Source organism: Megalobrama amblycephala, linkage group LG4, assembly GCF_018812025.1.
Source record: "Megalobrama amblycephala isolate DHTTF-2021 linkage group LG4, ASM1881202v1, whole genome shotgun sequence".
Lineage (NCBI taxonomy): Eukaryota > Metazoa > Chordata > Actinopteri > Cypriniformes > Xenocyprididae > Megalobrama > Megalobrama amblycephala.
The window spans coordinates 36,738,403-36,764,431 of NC_063047.1; the positions used below are offsets into that span (position 1 = coordinate 36,738,403).

General features: G+C 36.3%; 1 protein-coding gene across 3 annotated transcripts in view; it reads right to left on the reverse strand.

Moving 5' to 3' along the window:
* Window positions 1–26,029, reverse strand: part of edil3a (EGF-like repeats and discoidin I-like domains 3a) — a 224,477-nt gene that overhangs the window by 48,210 nt on the left and 150,238 nt on the right. For all 3 annotated transcript variants that reach the window (XM_048189138.1, XM_048189137.1, XM_048189139.1), the window contains one exon: window positions 19,638–19,819. In XM_048189138.1, the coding sequence (XP_048045095.1) occupies window positions 19,638–19,819 (182 nt within the window). The remainder of the gene's footprint in view (window positions 1–19,637; window positions 19,820–26,029) is intronic.

Below are 26,029 nucleotides of genomic sequence, written 5' to 3' on the forward strand. Positions count from 1 at the left end.
AGGCCTCTGGTTTTAAAGTAGGCCACGCAACCTGACAGCCTTCTGGGAGTATCTTAGTTTTGTAGCTAGCCTGTAGAATATCAAAGCCATCTTTTCTGATCTTTTTCTAAAACACCACACAGGTAAACTGCAAGCACAATGGATCACAAATGCTTTCGGTAACCAGTGTTGTGGAGGAAATAACTAAAAGTAGCAATGCTACTAACTTAAAGGTCCCGTTTTTTGTGTTTTTTTGAAGCTTTGATTGTGTTTATAGTGTGCAATATAACATGTGTTCATGTTTCGTGTGTAAAAAAACACAGTATTTTTCACATAATTTACTTATCTGTATACCGCTGTTTCCACTGTCATAAAAACGGGCTGATGACTTCCTTGTTCTATGAAGTCCCTCCTTCAGAAATACGTAACGAGTTCTGATTGTGCCAGCAGTTCCTGTGTTGTGATTCGACAGCAGCTTCTGCTCCATCTTTCAAGAATAATCTTTGTGCGAATCCGGCATTAAACTGATTGAGATTGAGGAAGCTGTCCTCAGCAAAATGTGCTGCACATAGTTTTACATGTGGATTATAATTTTCGGGAACCGAGTTAAACATAAATTGTAACCATTGATCTCTAAGTACAGCGTCCCTGGGAAGGCCAAACAAAGGTAATTGGACTGCGGGATGAAAATAACAGCGTTTCGACGACATGGCAACAAACACACTCTACAAACGCAACTCTTGCTCTTCTCCGTGGGAGCGCAACAAGACCACGCCCCCTTTTTTGTGTATTCCTGTGGGCGGAGGTTAGTCAAAAAACTGTTTTAGTGACGTCATTAAAGAAGGAAGTAGAGGGATGTAGTCCAAACTGGCCGTTCGATGTAGGCGACTTCTGTTAAATAAAATATCTCGCTTGGCATTGAACTTTAAGCTTTAAAATTTTACAGATTTTATTTATACTCTAACAACAACATTACACACTAACTAAAGTTTGAAACATGGGATCACGAAGAACGGGACCTTTAACTACTAATTAAAAACCTACTAATTTAAGTTTAAAATTATATACACTGACAAGACATTTCTAGGTTTCCTAGATGTGTCTGACGGAGACAGGCAATGGTGTCATTTTTGAGCAATTTATCTCTTACATACTTTCTCCTTTATATTCAGCAAGTGTACAACATTTTGAATACTTTATTTTTTGTGATTTTCAATTACAAGACATTTTGGTTATCAGTAAAATCATGAAAAATGTGAAAAAAAGTCATTAAAATTAAAAGTCAATTTTAACCAGTGAATGAATATATATGTGCAGCAGTACCTTTTATTGACAATGAAAAAAAAAAAGAAAGAAAAAAAAAAAAAACACAGGAGAAACAGGCAAACATGGATGAAGAAGCAAACCACTATGATAACAACAAGAACAGACAAAGAATTACTTAGGGCGCTTTCACACTTGGTTCGATTGCCTGGACCGAAGCCAAGTTCAATTGCTCCCCCCTCCCCCTGTCCCCAGTGGACTGTGTTCATATTATATAATTTGTCCGAGGGCTTCATATACACAGGTTAACTAAGCAAACTAGAAACAGGTGTGCAACTAAATCAGTAACCATGGTAACAAATTAAGAGCTAATTGCTCGATGCGCAACAAAAAACTCACATCAGTTTGCCTCAACATAGGGTGTGATTGGATTACTGAACTAACCAGTGGACCAAATTCATTGCACAGCATCTCAAATGTTGGTTTGATCCAATCGGAAATGCCTGAGCCAAAGTCATCAAAATGGTTTGGTATATACCTCCCAGAACTGTCTCACATGATTGCGTCAAAAACACCAGGCATCCACCTCCGAACCCTAGATAACATGAGAGCATTTATTGCATTTCGTCTGCACACTCTGAGATGCAAGCAATTTATGATTTGTATGAAAAAGCCAAAGTGGCTTCACTGTTTGAAGCAAACATTTTTTTTTTTTTTTTACATTTTTTTAAAATATTTTGCAAATGACGATTTTGTTCTTTCAAACACATGGGATGGAAACTATGTTTTTATTCTATAAACCTTTCCTGCACATCACAGAAAAGCAGCTGGACTGGCAAAGGCTCCTACTGTGTCTTTTCACTGCCACTCCTTCATGTCAGTCAACCTGCATCATGTATTCAGTCAACTATGCACACAAATCAATAATCACATTCAAATGTACAGTGCATGTTATTCCCTTCATTGTAGGTGTTTTGTAAATACGTATGTCAACTCTGTGTGTCTATAAAATGGGTCTAGTTAAACAAGTTTAACCATAGCATAATTGGCTTCACCCCTTCACTTCATGCTGCCATTGTGAGTTTGCTCTTCCACAGCAGGGCACATCCTCAATGTTACTGTTAATCTGAAGCACATAACTGAACCTGCTGTGGGAGAGATGGAGGACGTGCCCACAGGGACTGACATCATGCCAAACCAAACTGTTGTGTAGGTTACGACTCAGTGCAACTCAGCTCTGGTTTAACAGACACCATTACTCAAATTTAAGAGCTTAGTGGAAGAACAGGGGGGGGAAATCTAAGATAAGATCATGTAAAACAGTGATTCTAAGCTGCTTTTGCTTCAGGACCTAGAATTTTTATCGGACATCAGGTGGTAACCCAACACACTACACAATTCACAACAAAATGTCTCCAAAAAACACTATATTAATACTACACAAAGCACAACAACAGTTAATATTAGGGCTGCATGATTTATCGCAATTAAACCGCACGCGATTTAGCAAAGACTGTGATTATTTTTATGCACAGCTTGTCAGAGCTGTACGGCTCTGTGATCACAAGTAAATGCTTTTTCATCTGAAAGCCAGAGGGAGCTCTTGCACAGAAACTCCAAATATGCCCTCCCTGCATTTTTAAAAAGTACATAATAAGCGACTCAAACTCGCAGTGCTTTCAGATGGATTAGCATTTGGAGCCATACTTCATTGACAAGCTGCACATAAAAAAAAAAAATAATAGCAGCCTTTGTGACTTCATAATCACACTAAGAATCACGTTTAAGGGATAATCGCGTTTAAGTTCTGTTATTTTCCGTATTTTGCGATAAATCGTGCAGCCCTAGTTAATATCCTATCTATCTATCTATCTATCTATCTATCTATCTATCTATCTATCTATCTATCTATCTATCTATCTATCTATCTATCTATCTATCTATCTATCTATCTATCTATCTATCCATCCATCCATCCATCCATCCATCCATCCAAAAGCAGAAGTATGACTTACCATAATACATGGAGCAAATACTGTTTATCTTACACTATTAAACAAAATGGGCCCAAAACAATACATTTTATTAACATCACCCTAAGCACATTGAAATGCAAAGCTAATAAATTGATCTTATTTGTTGGCTTTTATTTAGATACATACATGCCCACATACTAGGGGTGTAACGATTTATCGCAGTACGATATATCGCGATGCAAAAATGTTACGATATGCATCATAGAGTGATGGCGATGCTTTTACGATATGACGGCAGTCTAATCTTATTGGTTGAGCTGTGACCTACTCTGCAAGGTGGGAGTGAGAGAAGCCGGTTGTCACCGCATATAAATGGTCTGTCTCAATCAGCTCTCTAGTTCAGTAAGTGTTTCGGGCACACATTGAATCTTGCAAGCAGGTTTAAATGTTTCTCGCGTCAGTCTCTTGCATGGTCGCGTGAGAAAAGTCGTGGCTTTCCTTTACTGCAGTGCCACAGCAACAGCTGTGCTCACAGAAAAGCAAAAGATGCTTGCGATGCTTTGCTTTAAGAAGTTCCGCGGGGCCGTTCACATATTGCGTCTTTTCCGCGTGCATGTCAGTTATTTCAAATGTAGCCACCATAGACTGTAAAAAAATATGGACGTAGCGTCTGTGACGTCACCCATAGAGTTCTGAACAGCAGTTTTGACGCCTAAATGAGGCCGCGGCCATCTTAGCTGTGCGTCACCGCACGTCACTCCCGGATAACTGAAAATGGGCAAAGAGGCGGGGAGGTGGTTTGAGTTGATATGACTGGTTGCTGAAACCACGCCCGCCTAGCTCGACGTGACCATGTTAGCAAGCAAAGGAGCTATCTATCTATCTTAGATACGATCTAAAATATTAATGAAGATAAGTTTTATCATCAGAACATTCTAAAGGTTTACTGTCAATCTACAGTGTTTTTTAAGATATAGATGCTCCAACACCAGTAGTGTTGGTTGTGCAAATAACAACATGGAAAATCAAAATGGGACTTCATACCTTTATAATGAAATAGAGATCGCGAGATGAATCCAATCTGTGGCACTTGGGTAAAATATGAGTGTCCATTGCAAAACAAAAAAACATTTCACATTTCTTCTGAATGATCTGCTCTCTGTCATCGTTCTTCAAGAAAGGATGCAATCTGAGCAGCGATCGTATCTAACAAACAAATGTGCCTGTGTCCAAAGTATATTTTTTTTCAAAATAGTGCAGCAGTTTTAGTTATAATATCCAAGCAGTGCTGTCAGAGTTGTATATCCTCCTGGTATTGTCATTAAATCTCACAATCAAAACTTTCAGCCAATGCCACGATCCAACAACGTGTGTTCTGTGTCTCTTCCGCATGCATGCACATCTACACAGACACACATCAGTCTCGAATATTATGCAGAAAGCCATATTTTATAATTGTATAAAATAATCGAGAAAAAAAAGCACAAAAACGGCTGAGATGCCAAATTCAGCGGCAGCTGAGGTAACATGACGGCTCAGACAGCAGCGCAATCTACCTGTCACTCAAGTGACCACGCCCTTAATTATGCAGAACTTTAAGGCTTAATATAATTTAAACGGATAAGTTATAAAAAAATTCACCCCCCTCAGAGTTGTCATGAAGGGCAAAAATAGCAGTATAGACCAAAACCACAATTTGAACCAACTTGTAAACATGTTTTTTTCTGCTATAAACTTGGCCAATTTAACATGGGACTCTATGAGATTCTGCTCTCTTTTGGAGCCTGTCCCTAGCGGCCAGTCGATGAATCGCAGTTTAAGTTACTTCCGTATTGGCTTCACGAGAGAAAGGGGGAGGTTGCCGCTTGGTAGCCACGCGGCAGGCGCGCTCATAATGGGATCAACGCGGTCGCGACGCGCATCCGGTGCGTTTTCCAGGCGCATCGAGATGAACAATTCTCAACTTTTCAGAATGCCGCAAGCGCACCGCAGGCCGTGTGACAAGAATCAACCGATCAGCTATGGCCTTTCCGTAACAAAACATCAAAAGCTCAGCCGAACAGCTGATCATAGCTGTACAGGGTGGTTTTTATATATCTCCATAAATATATCTAGTAGTAAAGCTAATACAAGGGCTAGAAATCATTTATCCTTTGCAGAAACTTCCTGATCCTCTTCGAGAGCACGACTCATGGTTGCATAGCAACGGCCGACGCCACGGGAGCGCAAGCGCTTTGGAAAGAAGGAGAAGCGGTGCGGCACCTTCCACGCGTTTTTAGACGCGATATGTGAACGGTCCCTATTCATAATTCTAAGTTCATGTTAAATTTAACATTCTTTTTCAGTGACAGACAGACCTATTCAGCTGTTGATCTGAATACAGAAGGTTTTTATTAAACCTTGAAATGTGATCTTGTATGTACAACAAGAAAAATTATTGAAATTTGTTAATGTTTTTTGAATAAATCTTGTTTGAATTTCAGTTTCATTTTGTTTAAAATATGGTGATACGTATCGTATCGTGAACTCCGTATCGAGATACGTACCGTATCGTGAGCTGAGCGTATCGTTACACCCCTACCACATACATATTTGGTAATTGCCTAAGCAACAACACAAGTATGACTTATCATAACACATGGAACAATTACAAATACTATGTTTATGATACACTATTCATTAAAATCCCCCCAAAACACTACACAGTATTAATACTACCCTAAGCTCAATTATATGCATAATAAATGTATTTTTTATTTTTATTAATACATTTTTTGTTTGCTTGTTTATTTACATGCCAAAATGTATAAACAACAGTAGTGATTTATGAGTCTAACACATGAAAGAAACAATGTACTAAACTAAATAATATTAGCTGTATTATTGGACATATGGTCTTTAACAACAAAATATGGAAAATGTTTTTCCCTTCCCTTTTAAAGACTATTTATTTGGATATAACCATGCATGATTATATGGTTAGTTACATTTTATGCTTTGCATTCAGCATTGTTTTATTTCCCTGCTGTGCGTGACCCTATCACAACTATCCTGCGAGCCATTTTTAGGGTCACGACCCATCAGTTGAGAACCAGTGATGTATTAAATATATGCAGTAGAATGCAAAAGACTAAATTAAAATAAAGAAATTTCAAATCAGCTCCCTCCTACACACTCCACACTTCCAGCATGCACCAGAGAGAGAGAGAGAGAGATAGAGAAAGAGAAGCACTAATGTCCTTCTTGCATGGCTTCATGACAGGAGGGAGACCGAGAGCAATATGGAAATGAGCACATGCTGATGCTCAACTCACAGTGTTCACCTGCCTGAATGCATGCACATGTATTAATGCATACACTTGTGCACATATGGCACATCCCCATCTATCACACTCTACATATGTACACATAAACCTCCATCGTTGAGCAAAGAAGTGATCTGCACGTAATGAGCCTTTCAAAATAACTCCCACACTATTTCTCAGCTTAACTCCTCTGTCTAACTAATGGAGAAACGCTTGAAGACCCTAGACTGAGTTAAGGCATTTAGTCTGCCTTCAAACAGCGAGTGAAAGCAGTCAGTCAAGTCTTTGTTTTCCCTAGAGGTAAAAAGCTGTCTGAGAGGCTCCTGAGGGACAGGGCGTGGAGCGGAGCTGAGTGCTCAGAGTGTGGAAGGGAATGGGAAGACAGCTCAAGCTCGTAGACAGACAGCCATGAAATGGGGGAAAAGTAATAGTCATAATACAGGGTTTAAAATGATTTGTTATCGCTGAGTGGGGAGCGTGTGTGTGTGCGCGTTGCTTCACAGTCAGCTACACTTGATGACAGCTAATTCACCATCCTACTGTGTGTGAGCAATGGGCTGGGACTTTGAGGGGCCACACAAATCACTAGCTGAATTCGTTCTCCTAGCCTTTAAGTCTCTTTGAAGATGTATCAGAAACTCACTAAACCACTGACGGCGGCTATATAGAGCACATGCTGGGAGAACACGTCACGTTTTTGAAAGAACAATCACTTTTCTAATTTCTGTGAAATCTTAGTTTGACATGCTTGCAGGCTTGTACATTAATTAGAAATAATTGTAACAGTAATTTGCACATCACTCACGGATTTTTACTTGCATTACTCATGGAGAGATCTTCACCTTTGAATATTCAAAATAGTCTTTGATACAAAGTTATATCTCACAAGTTGATTTTTTTTAACAAGAGTAAAAATAAAAACAAGCCATTTAAAAAGGAGGTAATAAATAAAAGTAGCTTGTAGCGTGTCTAATTTTGTAAAAGGTTCATTAAAGGACCTCTAACTTATTCTGATGCCAGATTTATCATTCATTTGTTCTGAATAATCTTATCTTTTGCTTTTTGACCATCACACCAGAAAAAAAAAAAAAAAAAAAAAAAAAAAAATTAAATACAATAATGAAATGATAGAAAGAATCATTCATTTGTAAAATATTTAATTTGCTGGATTATCAAAAAATAGGCATCACTACATTGCTATTCAATATTTTTAGTTTATGAAAAAACAAACTATACAATCATATATTCGTCACTGTGATATAAAATTACTCCTACCATGATATAATATTCTGGTGACACGGCCAACCAATAATGTTAATTATACACCAAATTAATCTCAATCTATTCATTCACAGACTTGCACAAGACAAAAACAGGGGTGACCAATTAAAACTGTGTGACTAAAAGGCCATGACTGGGTGATACTTCATGCTCATAATGGCCACAGATGCTGGAGTCACTTTATCTAATGGAGATACACACCGGTGCCATGTGTGGAGGGGCCATTGGAAACATCTGGCAGGGCAATATTTGTCAGTTTTGCGGAAATTGATTCGGATGCGGACGGTGGACATAAAACGGCTGTAATTCCCAAAGGCTGTTTATCAGCCTGACACACAATCACACAAAAGTCGTTTACCAATCATGATCTCAATTCTCCAGCCACCGACAGGGTTTTTAAGTTGTTGTGGTGGGTGGTAGGAGAATGAGAGTCCTGCACAGACATAAACAGACACAAACACCACAGACTCTACTGATTCCAGTAAATAACATATCTGCCTTCATGAACACATTAGATGTCAGTTAAAAGGTAAACTATGTGACTTTTTTTTTTTTTTTCAAAATTTAAATAATGAGTCAATACATCATCAATACTTCTCCTAAAATGTGTTTTTGTCTTACCCTGATTCACAATAAGCCAATTAGCATATTTTAGACCTGTCAGGATGGTTTTCAAGGGGAATTGCATACATACTGTACATAACTCGCCTGTGTGTGTCTCGACATACCCGTAAACAATCTGTAAAGTTCCTCCGGCTATTTTGATGCAGGTATGGTATGGGAGTGGCATAGGGTTAAGATAGGAGAAAGCAGCTAAATCTCGAACCTCAGAGGAATCACCTGTTTTTTTGTTTTGTTTCTTTATGGTGAAACACAGGAGAGTCTGCTGGCCAAAAAAAAAAAAAAAAAAAATCAACATTGGCTTGGTTTTTCAGAGATGGCGAGAACTGAGGGATTTGAAATGTTGTAAAAGTGATGCGGAGATGGTGTTTTTATTACTCAGGTGAGTAAAATATTTTATTGAACAGATAAATTGCCATATGTAGCTCTCTTACAGTACATTGTAAAGCATTATCTAGTGTGAAGGGTCATTTCATCATAGTTTTTAACAAGAGTAAAAGCATTTAAAAAGGAGGTAATAAATAAAAGTAGCTTGTAGCGTGTAGGAATTACCATATCATGAATATAGCTACAGTAATTTCTGCCTGAGATCCTTTCCATCTAAACTGGTTACTTTATATCTCTTAAGCCTAGTAGTGAATGTTTTTTGAGCAGTAGGATATCCATATTCATTCATACAATCACGAGTCAAATTCATACCCAAAATAGCATGTGGGATTTTGCCTCAGATGAGAGAATGCATATAAACTTTGAAAAGAGTTGTTGAATACTTTATTATTGTACATGAGTATTGTTTCCATTGCCAACCAACCAACCATAAATAAATCAATGTTTATATCAATATAAATATATTGGTAAGTAAGATTTTTTTTAAATAAATTTATACTTGTATTCAACAAGAATACATTAAATTTACCAAAAGTGACAGTAAAGACTTTTACATTATTACAACAAAATCTTATTTTAAATAAATGCTGTTCTTTTGAACCTGCTATTCATCAAAGACAAATGTATCGCATTTCTACAAAAAACATTAAGCAACCGTTTTAAACTGATAAAAAAATAAAAATAAAAATAAATAATGACTTTAGCATATTAGAATGTGACACTGAAGACTGGAGTAATGATGCTGAATATTCAGCTTTGCCGTCACAGTAATAAATAATATATATATATTTTAAATAAATAAATATAGATTTTCCCCCTTCTGGTCTATGTATCCCTGCCTCTGCTGAATTATTTTTATATAAATAAATATCCTCCCCGGGTTATGCTTCTTCACAAACCACCAACAGAGCATATAAAATACCAAAAATAAAAATATTTTTTAAAACATCGCCAAGTAAAACGCTGCGTTTATATAGAACTGTCTCTTCACGACCACAAAAAAACGGGACACTTTTCTGGCGCACATTCCAACTTCGCCTCAGTGCCAGGCGCAAGTCAAACGAGCGTGGAAAAGGTAGTTGACAACGAGGGAGCTTCAGTTGAACAACAGTGAACTGCGGTCAGATGATATGTTGTCAGGCTATGTCAGTAAAACTCAGTAAAATGAATACGACTGTCCAATTAGCCGTATACTGTGCTTATTTGCGGCACGCACCGCCGCATTTGCGCGTGCAATTCTTGAGTGCGCGGCGCAAATAACTTTAGATGAAATAAAGTGCAAAAGAAACTACGAGCATGCACCGTCGTTGTTCTGTTGTAAATTGTCATGAAATTACCAAACACGCGATTAAAGCTGCCTCAAATCTGTGCATGCATGTATGTATTTGTTGGCATGATTTTAAAGCTATTGTTATCCAATTTGTTGGCCTTAAAACGTCTTAAAATGCACATATGTACACCAGGGAAGTCTAAATTTTCTCAGGGGAGCATACCCCTGTACCCCCCTAGCAAACAAATTTTTGTGACCTCGGTAATTATGAAACCCTGCGTACGGCCCTGGATCTATTCTATCTAACGATATCTGACATAAACGTGTATTTCTCCATATGTGCTCGCTTGGGGACTAAAAGTTTGTATGTGTATGCAACGTCATCAAAAATACATGAGAGCAAATGCGATTGAAAGTAGAGGTTTATAGCTCGTTATTCTATTAAAAAAAAATCAGTAACTACTGATTGATTTTTCATTCCTATCAGAAATTAAGAACTATTAATTTCATTGTACATAGTGGTCAAATATCCAAGCTATCTAATACTTCAAATCTCAAGGTTAAAACTGTGGTTTAAGATTTATTTTCGATGAAAAAAAAAAAAAAAAAAACACTTTTCAAAAACACCCCCCCCCCCCCCCAGCCTATATTAGGGGTGAGACAGTTCAGATTTCTCAAAGTTCGGTTTGTATCATGGTTTTAGTGTCATGGTTTCGGTACAGTTCGGTATGTGCTATGTTCAGTAAAAAAAAAAAAAAAAATAGGACAATTGTCAAATAAAGAAAAAGAAAATAAAAACAAATAATCTAACTACAAGAAACAGCACAAATAAATACATGAGAGCTAAGATACAAATAAAATAATGCTTTACATGTTTTTCAGGTATCTAACAGCTTTCAGGTACAGAAATTGAATAAAGTAATCAAATATAAAATAACACTGCATATAAACTTCTTTGAATAGTTAAATAAAGATTAAACATTATTGAAGTTACAAAAGCTATTCAGTCAAGAGTGATTTCTTTGTGCTTTGTTGTTCAATTAACATTAAAACAGAGAGAGAAGGAATATCAGACTGCTGTCCCTTTAAGACATAATTCAAAGATCCAGTACACTGATACTGATACACATGCCTTGTCTGTCTCGTTTTCCTCCTAAGACATAACCTACTATGTTTGTTAGGATACTCACAAAGATGGGCATGTTGACATAATTTTTGTGTGAATTTGTCCGTTTAGACTTGCAAGAGTATTTGCACGCTGTGTGAATCTTTAAAACTGGCAAGGTTTAAATGAGTTTAGTTTAAACACAGATAGCAACGTGAGATGTTCAGGTCTCACCTGCACTCGCGCCGCGCGCTATCAATACCCGGCTGATGACGGCGTAAATGACTGGTCATAGAGCTTTCGGTACGTCATTGAACATTTGTTTACAACGAGTGACTGTTTTGTCCATGTTCTTTTGATCATCGCTGTTGTAACGTATTGGGAAACTAGAATGCAAAAATTTAATATAAAAATTAAACTAATAATATTCCACAATGGTGCTGTTTTTACTGTATTTTTGATCAAATTAATGCAGCCTGGGAGATACTTCTTTTACAAGCTTATTTTTTAAACAGTATATAGTATTTGTGTGCATGTACATACACTATAGTGTGTATATATAGTTTCTGTATATATATATATATATATATATATATATATATATATATATATATATATATAGCACTGACAGCGGTATTCTGCTGCTGTCTTCCATCTAGACAGTGGCATGGCTTACAGCCCTGCTCATTACCTCTTAATGAACTATGACTTATCTCACACAGGAGCATGCTTGCAGTTAACTCAACCACCTAAAGCGGTTAACCAGCCTATTAAGCCCATGGTATGACACAATCTGCTGAGTCACGCACAGTCATAATTATCCCACCTCAAACATTCAGGCTTTCTGCTGTGGTGAGGGCATTTTCAAAGATATTGTGATGTGCTACGTTTTACTGACAGTATCATCCCTCAGGATTGTCACTGGTGTCTGCAGGGTTTATTCTGCAGACAAAAAAGACACACTTCAGTATATGTTGTCTGTATGAGAAACATGCTGCAAAGCAGAAACTACATTTAATGCTGTGTATTCAAACCTTTTTAATGTTGGATAAAAGGCAGATTTTAGGCAACAATAATGCCACATAATCATGATTTTGACATTTAATTCTTCACCTTTGGTTTAAAAAAAGTTTTTCGGACTAATGTGCAAATAAAAGTTGAAAGGCAAAGAGAGAATGAAACAGAAAGAGATGCTTCAAATTTAATTTCCAAGGAAACAGAGAGATTTAAAAGCTCTATACTGTGAGACAGAGAGGCCATAGCCATGTAGCATATATATATATATATATATATATATATATATATATATATATATATACACACACACACACAGTCAAAGCTGCCAGAACATTCAGGGAACGATAGTGGTAACAGTATAGGGAAAATGTATTGACTATTAACTATGACTTTTCCCTCAATAAACTCCCAATTTACTGCTTATTAATAGTTAGTAAGCAATGTTTTTTTTAAACAGTCTCTTATGCTCACCGCGGCTGCGTTTATTTGATCAAAAATACAGTAAAAACAGTAATATTGTGAAATCTTTACTGTCATTTTTTTAATCAATTTAATGCATGCTTGCTTAAAGGTGCCCTAGAACTTTTTTTTAAAAGATGTAATATAAGTCTAAGGTGTCCCCTGAATGTGTCTGTGAAGTTTCAACTCAAAATACACCATAGATTTTTTTAAATTCATTTTTTTAACTGCCTATTTTGGGGCATAATTAGAAATGAGCCGATACAGGGTGTGTGGCCCTTTAAATCTGGTGCTCCACGCCTCAAGAGCTCGCGCTTGCCTTAAACAACATAAAAAAAGTTCAAACAGCTAATATAACCCTCAAAATGGATCTTTACAAAGTGTTCGTCATGCAGCATGTCTAATCGCGTAAGTACAGTGTTTATTTTGATGTTTATATTGATTCTGTATGAGTTTGAGGCTATATGCTCCGTGGCTAACGGCTAATGCTACACTGTTGGAGAGATTTATAAAGAATGAAGTTGTGTTTATGAATTATACAGACTGCAAGTGTTTAAAAATGAAAATAGCAACGGCTCTTGTCTCCGTGAATACAGTAAGAAACGATGGTAACCTTAACCACATTTAATAGTACATTAGCAACATGCTAATGAAACATTTAGAAAGACAATTTACAAATATCACTAAAAATATCATGTTATCATGAATCATGTCAGTTATTATTGCTCCATCTGCCATTTTTTGCTATTGTCCTTGCTTGCTTACCTAGTCTGTTGATTGCAATGTGCACATCCAGACGTTACTGCCTGCCCTTGTGTAATGCCTTTCATAATGTTGGGAACATGGGCTGGCATATGCAAATATTGGGGGCGTACACCCCGACAGTTACGTAACAGTCGGTGTTATGTTGAAATTCGCCTGTTCTTCAGAGGTCTTTTAAACAAATGAGATTTATATAAGAAGGAGGAAACAATGGAGTTTGAAACTCAGTGTATGTCTTTTCCATGTACTGAACTCTTGTTATTTAACTATGCCGAGGTAATTTAAATTTTTTAATCTAGGGCACCTTTAATAAAAGTATTACTTTCTTAAAAAAAAATAATCCTGTCCCCAAATGTTAGAATAGTAGTGTAACTTAAAATATATTGATTTAAATAGGAAATATTTGAATTATGCTTACAGAGACTTTAAATACATTGGCTAGTGAGTCATGCAGATAATTAACCCATGCCGTGCAGTATTGTCTCACCTATATTCCTTTCAGAGTCACAATAAAACTTCCCAAAACAGTGTTGTATTCTGCTTTTCATTCATGTTATATGTGCTTGGCAAACAATAATTTAAAAAGTGTGATGTCTTTGCAAAATATTGTGTGTGATACATAACATCCAACACACAAACAGTTACTCAGCCACATTCTTAAGCATTGTGATGCAGTTAACACAATATGACTTAATGGAGCCGTAACAGCAACAGCAGTGCAAATAATGCATTAAACAGTGAACTGTAAAGCATAGTGTGCATGATTTATTAATGCTACAGTGCATGCTGAGAACTTTTATTGTGAAATTATTGTGCTGTTTTTGTCATTGTACAGTTAATTAGGCTATGCAGCAGTCAAATATTGCCTCATAAAAAAAAAAAAAAAAAAAAATATATATATATATATATATATATATATATATATATATATATATATATATATATTTTTTTTTTTTTTTTTTTTTTTTTTTTTTTTTTTTTTTTGAGAAAAGACATGGGTCCATTCGATTTCACCAAGGTCCACCCACTTACGTCTGGCCTTGACACAAATGAGTCAAATGAATGTGAGTGTTATTGGCAACATGGCTGATATACTGAGAACTGACAGCAGTTACAAACAAATTTCTACCCTCAGATACTTGATTTAATTGTGTACGGTTGCGATATTTGAAAAGATAAACTGTGGATAATTTACACAAATCGATTCTGACAGGTAACATTAAAACATGGCTGGCAAGGATAAGTGCTGATATGTTGTACTGAAAGCCTTGGATGCTACAGTTGAGAACTTAAATGGTGAGATTCAGGATATTGAGGAGACGTGCCAAATCCTGATCCTCCCAAGAAATGAAATAAATAAATGAATAAAGCGCGCTGCTGAGTATTCCACTTCCTTCATGTTCAAAAGTGCCACTTCTTCAGTTATGAAATCTCACGCTTTTGTCCACTATGGGCTTAAAGAAATTTCCCCAGTGTGTCACAAAGCAATTTCACACAAGAAAGTCAAGATGCAAGTGCTACAGACAAATCTGCCTCTTCCACCCTCAAAGAGTTCCATGTTTACCTCTAGCTCTTTCTCCTTCTATTTTATAAACAAATAGATTTATCTTCATTCAAAAGATGGGAATTGTAAAATTCGATTTTAAAGAAATTGATTCATTGAAGCAAGGAACCATTACATTGATTAAAAGTGACAGCAAAGCATTTATAATGTTACAATAAATTTGTATTTCAAATAAATGCTGTTCTTTTGTTATGTTTCATCAAAGAATGTGGGGATAAAACATTAAGTAAATCAGCATATTATAATGATTTCTGAAAGATCATGTGATACTGACTGGAGTAATGTCTGCTGAAAATTCAGCTCCATCACAGGAATAAGTTACAGTTTTAAACATATTAAAACAAAAAGCAGTTATTTTAAATTGGAATAACTTTTCAGAATAACAAGTCCTCATTGCACAGTGATTTGAGGGAGCACTCACTGTCACTGATCAGTTCAAGTTCTTAAATGAACTCTGGAATGGAATTTTATTCCATAACTTAATTCCCACATCTGCCGCTGTCACTATTGAGATTTTATAGCTCAGTGGATATGCAGAGATCAACTGCTTAATCTTAAAGATGAATCACTGGTTTGGAGATAACATTTTTGCTTTGAGAATGAGGGCTTGTAATCCACTAACAAATTCCCATATTAACCTCTTCAGCTCTGGGCTACATTTTGGATTTTGCGTTACCCACATACATTGGAGTAATAAGAAAAAAAAAAAAAAAAAAAAAGGTCAATTTTTTTTTTTTTTAGAAAACCCCTTAAATTGTCATAAATAAGTGAAATAATTAACCCTTAAATGCATACCTCGGGTCTTTAGTGACCCGGGACGTCATTCATTAACCTCCTTCTCGTTCATTTTTTAAAGTTAGACTTCAACCTTCTTGGTATTCCTCAATCAATTCATTATAAAGAATATAATATATAAAATTATAAAAGAATGCCAATTTTTGTATTCATTTTTTTGTAAAAATTGTATAGGGTCGCTAACGACCCGAGGTGTGTATGAGTGTACATATATTTTTTCTGCACAACAATAATTGAATCTTAGATGACGGAATAAGTGCAGTTCACCTTTATTCCACAAGGTGGCAATGTCTGATACACAATGCTGAAGTGACGACTCATTTAGACAGAAAACGAAATAAGAGAAACATGAAATGGCTCAGCAATTTACTGCAGAGCGTACTGAACGCAATCAAATATGACTGTAACTGTCACTGGATGGATCTGGTGAAGCTGTTAGCGATTGAAATATTGATTTTGAAGATGTTGAAAATTATATAGTTCTGAGAACATGTCTGAGATCGCGAATGGGCTCATATTCATGACCTCAAACATAAAACTAGCCCATTATTTGCTGAATTTACTGGGAAATTAGCTCTGACGAGGACAGTGATGATGGCATAAAACATCTGCTCAAACGGAGCCCTTTCAAGCTCCAAAAGGTAACAAAATACAATTTATTTTATTCTTCTGTAATTGTTACTCTAATATCAGAGGAGTTTTATATTATCACGACAGGTAGAGATCCTTCCGTGTTAGATATAGATCCGGGTTGATAAAGACCCGAATATGTAAGAATGATTGGCGAAACAGTCATGCATTTAAGGGTTAGATTATTAAATAATTGTATGTGTTCATAAGTTTATGATAAACACTGAAAAACACATTATATACATATTGAGAGTTTTTAGGATCTATTTGATCTACGTTCCTGCTGAAAGTTTCTTTCGATTCCCAGCATACGGGGGAAACTAATTGTCGTTCTATTACCTTCAAAACAAAATTTATTGAGCTTTGAGCTGAAGGGAGGTAGTTATGTCTCCAAGTGTTCTTTTAGGGCCTATATTTTAAATTTCTGCTAGAATTACTGTAGGCATACCTGAATTTCCAAGAATAAAAAGGTTCTCATTTAGCTCAAAACCAATTAAAATTGAATGCATAGGTGGAATAATTCATAATTATTGCATTTGTTCACAAAAAAAAAACATTGCCAAACATGGCAGAAATTGGTGATGACGCCCCCACTGCCCTCGATGTAAATGATGCTAGAGCTTGCATTTTATTCACCACCACAGCACCTGAAGGCTTGAAGACAGTGAGAAGCTGAGGTATAAATGAGAGGGAAGGACAGCATAAGAGTGACAGTGAGGAAAAAGTGTGTTAACGAGAGGCACACAAACAGTATGTCACCTCTGATTTGAGAGCTCAAGAGAGGTCATGTGGAGGCTACCACAGCATATGGCCTTAAGCCAATCTGATATTTCTAACACACCTCTCTGTGTTCTAACCCAGCAGCTCCAGAGCACCAAAACCTCCATCCCAAGTGGCATCATTAAAGTCAGACAAACTCCCTAAATGCTTTAGATTTCTCCCTTTTTACTACTTTCCCCTCCCTCTCTCTCTCGCTCCACCTATAATCCTCAGCCTTTACCTGCGAGCAACCACTGGTGCACAAATGGTGGTTAATTTGTTACGCTCAGAAGTCTGCAGTCAGCCTCTCCCTATCATTTCGTTCTTTAGCCGAATTTCATCTCAGCTCCTCACAGAGGTCAGTTTTACACTACACTCCTGCACAGACAAGCCGCTGAATATCAATTCAATGAAGAATCCAATTCAGTCTCTCTGTCTTTTACAAGCAGGCATTTAAAGAATGAATCTGAGGTTGACATGAGGCTACTCATCGTAAAACTAGAGGTAAATGGACTGAGACTTCCATCCAGTGTGATTGTCTGCATTATCAATCAAATGTACTCTGCTGAAGAAACCACATATGAATACTAAACCATCTACCCGAAGAAACTCAAAGATACACAAAGATGTAAGTTTACCATCGCCATCAATCAACAGTAATGGACTAACATGAAGTGGTTCTGTGAATGCAACATTTATGCGCTTTTGAAACATTTCTGACAGAGTTGCAGCCAAGGAGGGAATTTGTTAGAAAAACAACTGTTTTGATTTCTTGAGTGGATAACAGAGAGATCCCAATAAATTCAGAGCTTCCTTTCTGAAGAAAACAAAAACAAACAAACAAAAACTGCACAACTGTTTTCAACTGATAATAAGAAATTTTTCTTAAGCACCAAACCAGCATATTAGAATGATTTTTGAAGGATCATGTGACTCTGAAGACTGGAGTAATGGCTGCTGAAAATTCAGCTTTGCCATTACAGGACTAAATTACATTTTAAAATATATTATAATAGAAAACAGTTCTCTTAAAGCTGCAGTCTGTAAGTTTTGCCTCTTTGTCGCCATCTCTGTTTGAAACCTGCAATTGCAGTTATTTGTGGGATTATCATCTTTCTGTGGGTTGTGCATCTAATGTTTGCTGTCAGTCACCGCACCGGTGTGGATACTGTACTTCAGAATCACAGACTGTAGTCTTGAAAGAATGACCAAAATAAGAATTTTACTGTAAAATGTTACCTGAACAAGTAATTAACATGTCTGCCACTTTTGTTCTGACCAACTGAGAAAAAAGCATTACAATAAATTGCGCTGCCAATGGTGATTAACTCTAATGATCGCTTAGCTCAGATCACGTCAAACCGTGCAAATTATTATTACCGTTATACTTAATTCTCAAATTGTTAATGTTAACAACATCAGCATTGCGTGACTATGTGTATTTAGTGTGTATTAGCGTTACCTGTAGATTTTAATTTCTGTAGCCACTTCGCAGTCTGAAACCTTTTGCTTTTGACTACGGGTGAATCTCCAGTTGTCACTGAGGATTGTCATTTGGACCTTTCTGGATTACAATCCGCTATCAAAATGATAAATTTAATTATTCCAGCTGCTGTGAGAAAAGGCTATAAATGATCCGCTACCAATAGCATCCTCACATGCCATATAGCCTACTAGCTGAGAGTCCTTTCTGTTTACAGACGTGAGGTAATGATGCAAAGATGAATGGCTGCATGCTTGAATTTCCTGTGGAAACCCACCATTACAGATTTTATTATTCATAAAAAATATATATATATATTATTTTATAAAACATTATTACAAGCTTACCGTTGTGAATCAGGCTAAGGTAAGGAGATATATTTGAACACTGGCTGGTTTATGTACTTGATCAAAAATTGATTTTGGATAACTTTTAACCAAAAAAAGTCACGGACTGCAGCTTTAACTTGTAATAATATTTCACAACATTACTGTTTTAACCGTATTTTTCATCAAGTTAATAGGACTTCAAAAATAAATAAGTGACTTCAAAAACATTGAAATTCTCGATTGTCCCAAATTTTTGGCTGGTAGTGTTATTATATAACATATATTTTTATTTTTTATTGATTTTTTTTTAGTGCTTTACATATGCATTTTTTTTACATTGCTTTGGCAATATTTACTAAAGTACGCCATGTGAATAAAGCAAAATAAATTGGAATATAATTTGACACATAAGTAGTACAACAGAAGCTTTAAACCTAAAAAAGTTAGCTTGTCTCTGAAACAAAATCTATCAAAGCAAATATACAAAAAAAAAAAAAAAAAAAAAAACAAACAAACAAAAAAAACATTCTACCAATGATCATCATTCTCAGATAAACCTGCCGACAGGAAGATAAAATTTCTCCCAACTACAGGTTCATTCACAGTTGATGGATCTTCATCCAGACTTAATCTGCCCATGTCAATCTGTTACCTGAATCCAGGGCCATCTGTCATTCTCAGCTGCGGTCCAGGCATTCACAAGACCCTTCTTATTCAGCCGGGCAAAGTAGGGGTACCATTTCTGGAGGCCAAAGAGAGCTCGGTGAGTGGAGGAGGCTGTTATCTGCTGGTTGGAGATGATTCCACCCTCCATGCCCAGTGGACCGGAACATTCTGCTCAATACACAGAAATGACACATGAATGGAGAGGTTAGACTTACAATGACACATCCACAACAAGTACAATGTACACTTTATTGATTTAAGGATGCTAGGTTTATTTGTATAGAGTCTATTATCTATAAACGTACAATTAATGAGGTACTTCACTGCTGGCAAAATAGGCTTTCAATAAAACTTGTCTGCCTATCTAATAAAAAGGCAAATAAATAAATAAATAAATACTGAAATCAGTGCTACATGACTAGAGAAAACAGAAAAAGGGCTATTGTTTTGCCAAATAGTTAGGACAACTTCAACAAGCATAATGTACTGGGAATGTTGCCTTCCAAAGCAACTCCCAGTTTGCTCCTATTGGATAGAGATGACTGGAGTCAAATAGTGCCTTGCTGCTTGAGTAGGAAATAATTCTTAAAAAAACTTTTAATTGACATGTCCCCAGGTGCAAGAAGTAAATGTTTAGCAGAAGTGAGTTACTTTCCGTTACCAGTGAAGGATCCAGAGCATCGTAGGCAGTGGCTAAAGGCTGCAAAGAATCATAAATATGGAGAGAACACTGTGACGGAAAATTTGAAAAACCTCTGTGCTTGTAGCGGATGACAAAGAACACAGTGTTGAAGCCAAAACGGAGGGGGGGAAAAACAAAATAAACTGTTAATTAGGAAGAAAAGGAACCCACACATTTTACTTAACCCTTAAAATACCAAAAAGACATGGCCCTTGCTTATCAAACATACTCTTCTACTACCTCCTGGCTGTCAGTGACGCTTCCTTTGACCATTCGGCGTCCTTGTTAGAATCGCCCTGGGAATCACTATCCTTGCTTTTATCCTCCTCTGAGATCTCTCCAATGGACACACTCTGTTCTTCCTCTTCCGTTACAAAAATGATTTCCTTTCATTCAGCCTATGAGCTGATTTCCACCGTCCCACCTAGGGACATGATTTCACCCACAGGAATCCCATTTTGCATGTTGTTTTCATTAAGGGCAATATCGGCCTTGGTGTTCTCATTTTCAAAATAGTGAAGCTCACACTGTTAAAAAAGTCTAAAAAATAGAGCACAATGTACTGTATAAATATGAAGAATTTTTTTTTTTTACATGCGTTTTACCTGTATTTTGAATTACACATTGCATTGTGTTGTGTTTTAGGGTTAACAGAAATTTCCTGACCGAAAACTACCAGTACATTTTCCATTTTTATTTTTTTTTACAGTGCATAAAAAGCCTTACGTGAACATGTTTCCATGCTCCTGTAATCTTCAACCTTGAAAGGTGTGATTTGTTTCTTCTCTCTTCCAAAAAGAGGCTTTCAGGTGCATCTCTTACTTTCAAAGTCAGCATGGTGTTTTCACAGGCTGTATGCTTGCTTGTGCTTAAATACCTCAGCTGTGTGAACATTTAATTGGAAAAGCATGACTTCCATAGAAACGTAATGCAATTAGATATTCTACAAGTGTCAGAAAGACTACAGTTTTATTTTGGTTCAAAATATCACTTTTAGCTTTTTTTGCTTTTTGCCTCAAAGGTATTCTCTTTCTCTCATCTGTCTTTTTCTCTCTCTCTGTACAAAAAATACTCAAATCTCTCAAAGTTGAAGCATTGCCAATGACCTGAACAACAAAAGAGCTTTAACTATCTTGTGCACATTTAACTAAATGTGCACACTTTCAATGCTAAAGTTTTACAAGCAGGTTCCACCTCGATCTTCTTAGAAAGACTAAAGAGAAGAACAAAATGTAAAACATTGAGCTGAAAACACATGCAGTATACAGCATAACAATTATGGTGGATCTGTGAAGTAAAAGCCTATAATAGGCTGTAAAATGACAAATTGCCCCATGTTTTTCTTGTCTGTAAATATACTAACGTGCAAAAGTTTGGAGTTAGGTAAAATTTTAAATATGTTTTTTTTAAAAGAAGTCTCTTATGCTCACCAAGCCTGCATTTATTTGATCAAAATACAGTAAAACAGCAACATTATTGTAATTTGCTTTATTTGGTTTATTGTTATTTTGAAAGGGACCATGTACAATATTCAGCATAATGTTTCCATTTAATACATTGTACCAGATTGAGCCAATGTCTAATTTTAATCTGTAAGCATATAAACCTGCATCTCTATCTTTTTGTCCCAGTAGAATTACTAAGACTCTTAGAGCCTCTTTAGTCCTTATGTCCTTACATCAAACTCTTTATGCAAGTCGCAACTGAACCTTTTCTGTTCCCATTTAAAAAGGTTCCAGTAATTAGTCACCCATCAACCAAATCAATACCGGAATGCTGAATCATCATCCTTAAAATGAACTTCCTCAAAGCCTTCTGGGAAAGAGAGGATGTGAGTTTGTTTACTTAACACTGATATGTACAAAGACATTCCTCCATTACCTCCCCTCTTAAGGGCTATGTGGATGATTCAATTATTCAAGCCCTTACTTTGCTTCTTTTTCTCTGCTTGCTATTTTCATTTGGCCTGTGCTGTCCAGCAGGGGCATGTACTAGGATAAACCAGTAAAGTATTTTTTTATTATTCTGATTATTATTTTTATATATAGAAATGTAAGCTATGTTAGTCTTGCAGTTTTGTTCTTTTAAATAAAAAAAGTTAAGTTATCTTAAAATTAAATATATAACTACATATCTAATTAAATGTTATTTACATTACAGTAACAGTAAATTTTATTTATTGATAAACTTAATGCAAGATCAAACCAGAGAATTAAAACCAAACTGTGGAGGAAGACAACATTTCTGCATGTGTTTCCAAAGACCAAAAAATGACAATAGAATGCAGAAACCAGATAAATGCAGTGTTGTAGGAAACTTAGCACGCCTGCTGCTAGACAATCTACTGTTTCCCAGACAGAGAAAATAAAAGGAAAACCTTTCAAAGATGAACAGGATGCAGATTAACCACTATGTGGCCAGCTAGTTCACCACTTATGAAAAACAGTTCATTTCTTAACATAATGCTGAAAGACTCTTAAACATTACAAAGTTCGTCTTGAAGAAATACTGCATAAATCTGACTACATCAATCTGAAATGGATGGATAAGGTTACGAATAAAAGGTCAAGGGGTGTAAATCATGAAATTACCATCAGAACCTTTACTTTGAACTTCTGACCATAAGTAACAGAGACCACTGCATATTTATAACAGCAGTTGAACTGATATCCATGTGGAGAAACGAATTCACATTAAATCTTTCAGTCAAGTTGCGATACTGAACAGGACCACATGGAGATGCCAAAAAAACCTAAACCAACTGCCTTGACCTGCATATATACTGAAGTACACACCAACATACACAGGATAAATCCAAACATTATCCTGAATGTGTGTGAAAACAATATGAACGTACTGAAATGTGTCTGTGCATAAATACAATGTGCGATCAGTGTGTCGAGAGCACTCATAGGCCTACATGATTTGTTTGCCCATCAATATAACGGACTCATGCGTGCTTCTGTATGTCACTGCAATTGTCTTTACTTTGATTGTGATCCTCATCCATCAAAACTTTCATAGCAAGAAGCTGGTTTGCTTTATCCAGCCGAGAAACATAGTTTTCATATCATCTGGCCTTACAGCGGCGGGATGTTTCGACGTTCCATTCAGACAGAAACAGCGTGATGCAGGAGGGCTCGTGCTCTTCATATACAATGACAAAATATGATAGAGAGTTTGTGTTTTAAAGCGAAACGGACACTGGAATGAATAATTCTCTCTGCCATCTCTGATATAATCAGCATGGACTTTAAGATCATCAAACTGTTTGTTGTAAATTATGTTATGGCTCAATTTCACATGCTTCTGTAATTTTTTTTGTGTTAAATGCGTCAAATCTTATATATATATATATATATATATATATATATATATATATATATATATATATATATATATATATATATATATATACAACAGTTCTGTCTGGTTCTCGAATCTGATCTTCAGTGATAACAGCACTCCTACTGCCTTTTCACCGTTTGTATCACTCCGCTTGAAGTGACCGTCATGGTGGCCGATCAAATCAACTGTAATTTTTACAAATACTAGCCTACTTCTTGTACCACGAACTGTAGTTTTAATAGTTTTTTAGGCGAGAATGTAGTTGTTTAGACTTGAAATATGTGACTCATATTTAATAACAGCGCCTATTTTACAATTTGTTTTGACGTTTTCGGAGATGCAAGCTCGAGTGCGTCAGCGGCCGTTCAGTGCTTCTGTACCCGCCGAGAACAGCTTCATCTCGGCCAGTGCCTCGGGGATTTGCCGCTGGCTCTTATAGTGGTTAAACATGAGACATAATTCAATTTGAGTACATAGAACGTGCAATCTTTGGTCTTATTAATCTATTATTTGTTCCAGAGCAAGTCGAATTGTGCTATATTAAATTTGATAATAATAAACGTAACGTTACTCTACATCCTTATATAGCATATTGGCTACAACTAGACGGGACATATCAGACTCTTCTCCGCAGCTCAAATACGTAAAACATTAAACTTTATAAACATATGTTTTTTTGAGTAAAGAAAACGCTTTACAATTTTTTTTCAAACATCAGATCTTTATTTACCTTTGCATTGCACAGAGGAGATGTCCAAACTGCGTGCGCACTTCATTCAGGAGGTGAGGCAGATTAATGAGGCTTGATTGACAGTTTGAGGATCCAATGGAGTTAGGAGGTTTTGTCACAAGCTCTTTAAAATCCTTTTCATTCGTTAAATATTTGTAAAACCCACATACCAGCGTAAACGGTGACCTATTTTTTTTTAATAACTAGTGCTTTATGTTTGACTGAACTGTACAATTGTGCTTATTTGTTGTTCAATAAATATTATTTTATATAAATATGTCCATTAAGTAATATGGATTGAGTGAACATTACATTAATACGCCATTAGAAGGCGGCAACACTTTACAGGAGAATGAGTCAGTGAAGCACAAGAGACTTTTAAATTGAAAGGAACTTTTGCAAAAGGAAGTTGTTTTAGCGCTGTGGTGTAATGGATGTTATAGAAAACTCCCAAAGCTGTAAAAAAGGACAAATACAAAGATCGTTTTCCTCAGCGGACATTCAAACAGACTTGTATAAAGGATATAATATTATGGACATCGACTTGAAGAATGAATGTAATGCAATTTACCAGACACAGGTAATAGCCTACTCTCTCTCTCTCTCTCTCTCTCTCTCTCTCTCTCGCTCTCTCTCTCTCTAATACTGTACAAAATTCAATGTGTTTCAATGAAGTGACTCAACGTTCCTTCATTACTAGTTCTAAAGTGACGTTTTAGAGTTAGTAACGGAGGCTTGGTTCAACTGACAACTTGAGTTTTGAAACGTTCCTTCGTTACTAGTTCTGAAGTGATGTTTTAGAATTAGTAACGGAGGCTTGGTCCAACTGACAACCTGAGATTTGAATCCGTGGCGGAAGGAAGTAGTGCTGCACAAAAGAGGGTTTTAAAGACACTCCGTTGTTGTTCTTATTTATTTACACACTCGTGCCGTCGAACTGTTGTATAAACGCAATATCACACTCGTAGCCATGCGATATGGCTGTATATCAGCACGCAGTGATTACCTACGGCTACTCGTGTGATATTGCGTTTATACAACAGTTCGACGGCACGAGTGTGTAAACAAATAAAAACAACAATGGAGTGTCTTTAAAACCCTCTTTCATGCAGCATTACTTCCTTCCGCCACGGATTCAAATCTCAAGTTGACAGTTGGACCAAGCCTCCGTTACTAATTCTAAAACGTCACTTTAGAACTAGTAACGAAGGAATGTTTAGTCGCTTCATTGAAACTCATTGAATTTTGTACAGTATGAGAGAGAGAAAGAGAGAGAGAGAGATCGCCTGAGAGAGTATTACCTGTCTGATATATTACATTACATTAATTCTTCAAGTCGATCTCCATAATATTATATCCATTATAAAAGTCAGTTTGAATGTCTGCTGAGGAAAGCAATCTTGTATTTGTCCTTTTTTACAGCTATCAGAATTTTCCAAAACATCCATAACACCACAGCGCAAAAACAACTTCCTTTGCAAAAGTTCCTTTCAATTTAAAAGTCACTACTGACTGACTGACTCATTCACCTGTAAAGTGTTGCCGCCATCTAATGGCGTATTAATGTAACTTTCACTCAATCCATATTAAGCACTAATGGACATTTATATAAAATAAT